Source organism: Octopus bimaculoides, chromosome 19 (assembly GCF_001194135.2).
Source record: "Octopus bimaculoides isolate UCB-OBI-ISO-001 chromosome 19, ASM119413v2, whole genome shotgun sequence".
NCBI classification, from domain to species: Eukaryota; Metazoa; Mollusca; class Cephalopoda; order Octopoda; family Octopodidae; genus Octopus; species Octopus bimaculoides.
Genome location: NC_068999.1, coordinates 54,648,513 through 54,657,983, shown reverse-complemented (window position 1 = coordinate 54,657,983; position 9,471 = coordinate 54,648,513). Strand labels below are relative to the sequence as shown.

At 37.6% G+C, this 9,471-nt stretch overlaps 1 protein-coding gene across 2 annotated transcripts in view; it reads left to right on the top strand.

The window, feature by feature from the left end:
• LOC106875422 (lysosomal Pro-X carboxypeptidase) overlaps window positions 1–9,471 on the top strand; it is a 21,568-nt gene that overhangs the window by 11,439 nt on the left and 658 nt on the right. For both annotated transcript variants that reach the window (XM_014923558.2, XM_014923557.1), the window contains 5 exons: window positions 418–599; window positions 2,833–2,990; window positions 6,565–6,734; window positions 7,425–7,589; window positions 8,247–8,434. In XM_014923558.2, coding sequence (XP_014779044.1) covers window positions 418–599; window positions 2,833–2,990; window positions 6,565–6,734; window positions 7,425–7,589; window positions 8,247–8,434 — 863 coding nt within the window. The remainder of the gene's footprint in view (window positions 1–417; window positions 600–2,832; window positions 2,991–6,564; window positions 6,735–7,424; window positions 7,590–8,246; window positions 8,435–9,471) is intronic.

The window sequence follows — 9,471 nt, the reverse complement described above, 5'->3', positions numbered from 1 at the left end:
TATATATATATATATATATATATATATATCACACACCTGAACTTACTCTTGCAATTTCTTTTGACTTAACATTCATTATTCCGACAATGATTGTGGTATCTTTGAGTGTTTTTATGTGATAAACAAGGAGGACATCCATTGGAGGGTTGGCTGTCATTTGAGGTATGGTTTCTGCACCTGAAAGAAGTCTATATATATATATTTATATTACAAGCTTCTGTACAGTGTCTGCCAACTGAAAGCTTAAGTAGAAAACATATGCCCTAAGTGTCTCATAGTAGGATAAAACCTGGAACCACAGAGCTGAGAAACAAATTTTACAGCCATGTCCACATTTGATGATGGTGGTGGTGGTGGTGGTGGTGGTGGTGGTGACGACAACAATAGTAATGATAATTTGTTATTTTCTTTTTGTAGAATCCTGTAAAACTGTCATACTTAACATCAGAACAAGCACTTGAAGACTATGCCAAATTGATTCAACACATGAAATCCACCATAAAAGGTGCCCAAAACAGTTCTGTTGTGGCATTTGGTGGTTCCTATGGTGGGATGTTGTCTGCTTGGTTTCGAATGAAATATGCTGGGGTGATTGTTGGGTAAAAAGAAAACACTGACTTATTTCAATGCCACTCTTTATTTTGACCCTTTGTTGTTGTAGTTGTTGTTGTTGTTCTTCTGCTTCATTTTCTCCTTTTTGTTCATCATAATTATTGATGTCTTCACCATTGTTTTTGTTATTGAGTCCAAGTTCAATACCAATGAAAGTAGTTTTTTTATCAGGGACATTCAAACCAAAATCGTCCTGTTTTTAGCAATAATGTACTTTGGACTATATTTACCTCATGTGAGGTGGTTGCTTGAATGACAAAAAAAAATGTGTGCAGTGCTGTAGGTCAAAAGAGGCAAACATTCTGAATTTCGTGGTCTGTGTTTCAAAGTGTTTGAAGAGTAGTTTCTCTGAGACAAACTATTACACTTTACAAGGTTCTATGTTTGTGTATATACTATAAATGTTATACACATCATTGTCTTCAGTTTTCCACAGAACACTGGAAACCAACAATACCATAAGTGTGATGGTGATGTACATTTATAACCACCATGTGGTGTTGAGACAAAAGTAGATACATATTTACACGCATATACATGCATACATTTATGTGTGTGTGTGTATAAATATATATGAATTTATGTACATATATTTACCATGGACTCTCCCATCATTAGACAATGTTCGAGGGCCCTGCAATTTCTTGCTGAATTCAACCACGCAGATGATTTGTTTATAGTGATCAAATGTTTGGGTTCACATAAGCTCACCCCCTCCAACAAATTGACATTACCTGTACAGGTGTACAATGTGCCACATGTCAGATGATGAAATGATCGTAGAGCAACATGAAATGAAGTGTTTTGCTTATATATATAAGAACACAAATTGGTTGAGATTCACTACATCTGTTTCAGAGGTGTTTTTTTATTGATGAACAAATCAATTACGTCATGACAAAAGTCATTTCCATCAAGTGAATTAAGATTTAAAACTGAAATTTAACATTTAAGATTCGGCTCATATTGAATTCATTTCCTCATCCCAGTAACAATCAAGATCTTTAGATTGTCACTGGGATGAGGGAGTCGACATACATTCTTTATGAGTCAAATCTTAAATGTTAAGAGAGAGAGTCAACATCCATTGACAAGGTTGCAAAAGTAATGAAAATTTTGGAAAGGAGAAAATATAAATAATAAATGACTAGAAATGGAACTGGTGAGTGTGTTAAATATTAAGGCAGTATGACTCTCCCCAGACACAACAAAATCTGTTTCAACACATGAATTCACATAAAGAATCTTGCAACTCAGATACAAAACCGATACTTCAATGTTGAATTTTAATTTACCTGATGGAAATGACTTTTCTCATGATGCAATATAGCATGCAAACCTCCGTCGTCCTCTGCTTGCACTGCATTGCCTTGAAAATACATATCTCAGAATACTGATTATTTTTATCACTCCACACCTTACAATGCATCACTCTCATTACTACCATTCATACTTCTCAAGATATAAAGAGTAAAGAAGCTGGTGAATTAACAGAGATGTGGAGTTGTGAAGTCCCTTTTGTTATGCTGGGTACATGGCTACTTCCCTAGTGCTGATGTCATGAAAAATGCACCCAGTACACATTGTAAGGTACAAGGTTGTGAAGATCTGTTAATCTTGTTGAGGCCATGACATCTTTCTAGTGCTGGGCCACAAAAAACAGCACCCAGTACACTCTGTAAAGTGGTTGGTGTTAGGAAGGACATGCAGCTGTTGAAACCTAGCCAAAAATTACACGTGAATGAAATAAGGCCCCTTGACCCATCTAGATGAGCAGTACCCTCAAGTACATGCTGATCCCAGCCTTGACAATCCATGAAACCCATAGCAACATAAAAAACAGATCTGAAATGATGATAATGGTGACAATGCTATCTATGCACGCACGCAGGCAGACATGATAGGTTTCATCTCAGTTTCCACTTACCAATTCTACTCACATAGCAATGGAGCAGTAGACACTTGTCCAGCATACTATGCAGAGGATCACATACAAACTTTGTAACCGCACAGCCATAGCACTAACTTGTCCTTTCTCTCTTCCTATTGTGGATTTTAAGTACTAAATGTTAAAACTAATTAATTTATCTGTCTATCTATGCCACCACATAATTATTTCTCATTAGCTATTTAGTACTTTATTATTAACTCTGTCAACACTAATTTAGCTATTACTACATTACATTACTGTTGTTTTTGTTATGTTGGCTTTACCCACAGGTCAATTGCAGCTTCTGCTCCAATTTGGGGATTTCCTGGGATATCTAAATGCAATGGTTTATTTACTGTCATAACAAACACATTTAAACATAGTGGTGAACATTGTCCAGGAAGCATCCGGAAAAGTTGGAAAGTAATTGATGATCTTGGAAAATACAGTAAGTGAAGATTTTTATATTTTATTTTCAAATGATATTTTTTCAAATGTTGAGAAGAAGTTTCAGGTATAGAAGCAAGGTCTAGAATCGAAGGGTCTTAGAGTTAACCTAGCAAAAATCAAAGTCTTAGTAAGTAGGAAGGCAAACAAATCACAAATCCCTTCAGGTAGATGGCCCTGCTCAACTTCAGAAAAGGCATAGGTAGAAACTCCATAAGATATACCCGGTGTAAGCTATGGATACATAAGAAGTACAGCAATATCAGAAGAAGGTTAACAGAAAAATAGTTTTTGTGTGTGGAAGGCACACAGGTACAATAAACACCAAAAATGTACAGAAAATAGACTTCATCAACTGCCAGTGGGGTAAGCTAGAGGTAGTAGATAGCTTCCATTATCTAGGTGACCAGGTTAGTAGTGGCAGTGGATGCTCTGGGAATAAGAATAGGCTGGGCAAAGTTCAGAGGGCTCCTACCTCTGCTGTCAACAAAGGGCCTTTCCCTCAGAGTGAAAGGTAAATTGTATGATGCCTGTGTGTGAACAGCTGTGCTACAAGGCAGTGAAACATTGGCGGTGACAGCTGAGGACATGCATAGGCTTGAAAGAAATGAAGCTAGTATGCTTCACTGGATGTGCAATATCAGTGTACATGTACAACAGAGTGTAAGCATCTTAGAGAAAAGTTGGGCATAAGAAGCATCAGATGTGGTGTGTCAGAGAGACAACTGCATTGGTATGGTTATGTGGTGCATATGGATGGGGATAGCTGTGTGAAGAATTGCTAATCTCTAATTGTAGAAGGAACCTGTGGTAGAGGTAGACACAAGAAGACATGGGATGAAGTGAAGCATGCCCTTCGAAGTTTGGGCCTCACAGAGACCTTTGGCGATATGCTGTGCTTGAGAAGACCCATCAAGCCAAGTGAAATCATAGTCATGGCCGATGTTGATGTCACGTAACTGGCACGTAAAAAGCACCTTTCAAGCATTGGGCCTCACGGAAGCAAGGTGGCTGGTGCTGGTGGCATGTGAAAAGCACCTTTTAAGTGTTGGGCCTCATGGAGGCAATAATGAATGACTAAGACCTTTGGCATTATGCCATGCTTGAGAAGAAGACCCATCAAACCAAGTAAAATCAAAGTCATGGCAGATACTGGTGGCATGCAAATGGCACCCATGCTGGTGGCATGTAAAAAGCACCCATTACACTCACAGAGTGGTTGGCATTAAAAATGACATCCAGCCTTAGAAACCATGCCAAATCAGACTGGAGTTGCAGCCTTCCAGCTTGACAGCCCTGGTCAAACTGTCCAACCCATACCAGCATGGACGACGGACGTTAAATGATGATGATGATAGATCATAATTGATAAGATTATGATTTTTTAGACAATTAACCTCACCCTTAGTAATGAATATTTGAAGGAATATTGGCATCTATATTGCAGTCTGTTTCATCTCAGATTGTCATCAAGTGTTTTATTCTTGGAACTACACATAACACCAGACTATTTGGAATTAGAAACCCTTTTTTTTTATAAGCTAGACAAATATAGGATGTTGAGAACTCTTGAGACTTCTCTGGGACAAGATAATCTTTCTTCTGTTGGTGCTATAAAAGATATCTAGTATACTTTGAAAACTGGTTGGTAATTGGAATATCATGAGTAATAGAACATAGAAGCCATGCTTAAAATGGAAAATGTGAGTGAGATGTTGTCCCCCAACTCTTCCTGGAGGGCAGTAACTGTGAACAAGAACTGACTGGAAAATATATATATAAAATATTGGTGCCCCAGCATGGCCACAGCTTTGAGCTGAAACTATATATATATATATATATATATATATAGTCAAATTAAAGAACAAACAAAAAACAGAGAAAGAAAAAAATGAACATGAGGTTGTGCACAAGAAATATATTAATTTGATGCTCAGTGAAAGGAAAGAGTTGTTAACATTTTGAGCATAGTTCTTCATTTGAAAGAGAAGTTCAAAGAGAAAGAACACAGCATACAGCCCAGTCCAGGAATCGAACTCACTACCTCATAATTGTGAGCCTGACACTCTAACCACTGAGCCATGCACCTTCACACGCACATATATTGGGTTGGCAAGAAAAAATAATAAGTCTGTGTGAAGGATTTAAGTCAGGTTACTCTATGTTAATAGCGCTACCAGTAATAGTGTAGACTTGGTACTACCTGCAGTATTTTGAAAATAAAAAAACTATGGTTCTGTGTGGAACAAAAGATAATAATAATAATAAGTCCATTCGAAGGATTTAGGTACTACCTGCGGCATTTTGGAAAAAGAAAAAATTCTGTGTAGAACAAAAAATAATTCTGGTGAGAAGAAAAAAAAATGAAAATGAATTAACAATACATTTAAAGCAAGTCACCAGAAGATTTCAAACATAAGAAAATATCATCTGTTGAAATTGAAAACGAATTAGCTGCTAAGAAAGTTAAAATGGACAAAGAAAACACAAGCCATTTCATGAGTGAGGATACTAAACAAGTCCACCTTGAGGGAACTCCAGATGAAATGTCAATGGAAGTGACTAGGGAAGAATACGTTGTAGAAAATTCTGAAAGTAGAGAATCTGAGCCAGCTGTTACAGGAAAAAGGCCCTTCTATGGAAAGGGCTTCATTGGGGAATTGTTCTGGTGCAGGCACTTTGAGAGATAATGAAAGTTTGCAGGTAACCAATCCAGTTTCTGCCAAATAAATTGTAATGGAAGGAAAAAATCATAGAAATGAAAAATATATATATAATAATGCTGTGTAATTTTTGAAAAAAAAAATCTCAAAGGGGAGAGGTGTTGTGGTGGACACCCCCAGGTGAGAAGTGGGCTGGTCCACTACCAATAAATAGTGGACTGACACAGTATTGTCAGTCAGGGAAGATATGCTGTTCAGACCAGTCCCATAGAGACGATGAAATATGTTGTCATAATGGGACATATCACATATCATCATCATCATCATCATCATCGTTTAACGTCCACTTTCCATGCTGACATGGGTTGGATGGTTTGAGTGTGGGCTGGCAAGCCAGAAGGCTGCACTAGGAATCCAATCTGATCTGGCAAAGTTTCTACAGCTGGATGCCCTTCTTAACGCCAACCACTCTGTGAGTGTAGTGGGTGCTTTTTACGTGCCACCAGCATGAGGGCCAGTCAGGCGGTACTGGCATCGACCATGCTTGAATGGTGCTTTTTACATGCCGGTGGCACGGGGCCAGTCAGGCAACACTGGCAACGACCACGCTTGAATGGTGCTTTTTACATGCCACCGGCACAGGACCAGTCAGGCAGCATTAGGGGCCAATTGATTTCTTGAGAAAAGGATATAGTGTGATAATTGATTGTAGGGTAGACTTGGCTGTTGATAACATGAGCACAGATGAAAAATGTATTGACATAAATTAACTCTGGTGGCAATTGGTTTCAGGATAGACTTGGCTATTGATGACATCCACCTGTAAGTCTGGGGATGTAAGCTTGTGTCATTGACACATCTGAAGTATAAGATCATGAGATATTTACTAAAAGTCAATAATTATTTTTACAGGTGAAGGTCTGAAGTTTCTCTCTGAAGAATTAAAGTTATGTTCAAGCCTAGAAAACTCTACAGTTGATGACCTCAAGGAATGGTTGAGTGACACATGGTTTGATTTAGCAATGATGGATTATCCTTACTCAACCAATTTTCTAGAACCTCTACCTGCCTGGCCAGTGAAAGTAAGTGAAGAGATGCTGGGTTCAAATTTGACTGTCTCATGAACAAACAAACATACAGGTGGTAACATAGAAATGTGTCAGTAACATCACTATTGTCATTGTTTAGCCTAAGGACAACCATTACTGACCAGATCTATGATCAAAGTGATTCCAGCCATGACATATCCAATATTTTTACATGTATCTAGGACTACATTATCTCAAATTTCCTACATTTGTAAGACAGTTGGGTATGATTTTGAGGGAGATTTGACTGCTATATCTAGCAGGGCCAAAATACCACAGGAGGCTTTCTTGCTAATTCATGTTTTATCTATGGACCTTACACTTAATTCCTCTTATTGACTCAGACTATCTGTCTGTAGATCGGTACCATGAAATGGTACAGTTCACCAGTGTAACCAATAACAGTGTATTACTAACTTGCTTTATATAAGCTCAGTGCTGTGTTCAAATCAACCTGTCGGATTAGAGAAAATGCAGAATGGTGGGTAGTAGTGGTGATGTTAATGAAGAAATTTCACTCCAGTTTTATTATTTTTGTAATTCTTTCATGAAGATGACATCAGTGATGATCCAACAACTTAGTAACTTAACACATTGTCTCTCACTCTACTCTCTCTCTCTGTGCCCCCAATCTCTTCTCATATTTTCTTTCATAAATGAAACCTGTCAATGTTTACTCCTCAGAAAACCTGTACACCATTGAATGATCCTAGTCTTGATGGTAAACACCTCATTTCTGCTCTGGCTAAATCTCTGCAAGTCTATTACAACACAACAGGTAATACTCCATGTTTCAATTTAACCCAGACATCTAGTTCGGACATGGGAAGTTTAGGATGGAGCTATCAGGTGAGTAACTCTAATTTATCCGTATGTGTGTGCATGTCTGCTTGCATTTTTGTGTTTGTGTGCAGGTATGTGTGGGTGTATGTGCATCTTTGTGTTTGTGTTTGTCTCCCCCCACCACCTGGCAACTTGTGTTGGTTTATTTATGTCCTGCTCATGTCTTTCCTTCAGGTGTTGACCTGCAAAGCTCAATGGTTGCAGGGGACCTTCATTGGCACTGCCCCTTCCTTCAAACTCAGCAAGTAAAAGACATAAAATGGTGGTCAGATTCTCCTTAAGTGATGGTGGATGCAGGAAGGAATGATGAGCCAGTAAATAAAACTCCAGAAATAGACTAGGAGGCAGCGAGCTGGCAGAAATGTTAGCACTCCGGGTGAAATGCTTAGCGGTATTTCGTTTGCCATTACATTTTGAGTTCAAATTCCGCCAAAGTCGACTTTGCCTTTCATCCTTTCGGGGTCGATAAATTAAGTACCAATTACGCACTGGAGTAGATGTAATCGACTTAATCCCTTTGTCTGTCCTTGTTTGTCTCCTCTATGTTTAACCCCCTTGTGGGCAATAAAGAAATAAGAAATAGACTAGGATTAACTGTGTCCCTTTCAAAAATCGTTCTTTGTGTTTACATAAGAAACTCTTGATTATTTGTTTTATTGTCAGTCTTGTACAGAAATGGTAATGCCAAGCTGCACAGATGGCATCACAGATATGTTTTACCCAACCAAGTGGAATTTCACCCAGTATTCTGAATCTTGTTATGCTCAGTGGAAAGTTGTACCCAGACCTAACTGGATTGTAACAGAATATGGTGGTAAAAATATTCAAGCTGCATCTAACATTGTCTTCAGGTAAATCATAGATTCTATATATTTTATTAAATATTTATTTATTTACTTATATACTTATTTGTTGTTATGTAACCCCAGGCTAACCTTGATCCAGAAGGCTTTTGCTCAGAGACATTCCAAATGTAGCAATGTTATCTCTGAGTGTGAAAAAATGTTTCCGAAAGTCATCGGAGCTGTGCTGTTCTCTGACTTTGTAGGCATGCCCACGTGTGTTAGACACCTGGAGCTCAAAAAGGTGTTCAAGGTGGTTGTTGGCACGATGATTAATAATTTTGTGGGTTTTTACCAAGTCAGGTGCGAGACGTTGGAGCTTCGATGTATCTTGAATAGCTTTAACTCAAGGATTGTAATTAAAATATTGATGAGAAAGGAATTCTACAATTACTCTAACTCTTTTGTGGCCATAGCACTGCCTTCATTTCAATTAATTTTGAAAAAAATAAGCTCTGAATTTGAAGGGATTTATTAGAAATAGATAACAAATTTTTGCATTATTAACTTATTTGAAACAAAGCTTAGAGTTAAAAAAAAAAGAAAGATTTTGCATAAAATTACGATAAGATCTTAGCTTAAATAGAGCAATTTGAAATGAGAGGTCTTGTATAAGAACCAGAGGTGGTGTTGAGTGGATTTCCATCTCATCATGGAAATCTTTAAGCTGCAAGATAATACGATGAATTACTTGGAAATGGATGCGTGGTGTTAAATTAAATACACTGTCCTGTTTTTGTTCCCAACTTTGACTGTCCATAAAATCCAAAATTTATTTTGAAAGTTATTGGAGCAACTGTCTTCGAAGTCTCATATTGTCGTTGAATGCTCGAAACGAAGTGTAGATAGACAGCCAACAACTGATGAAGGGTCATTCTTTGTGTTACTTGTCCCGTTTTCAATTTCTTTTCTCTTGTTGTTTGTGTATTTAACTCTCTTGTTTTTGTATTTCATGTTGCTTACAGTTTGTGACATCCTGTACCCACATATTCATATACATATATATATATGCAATATATACATATATATATATATATATATATATA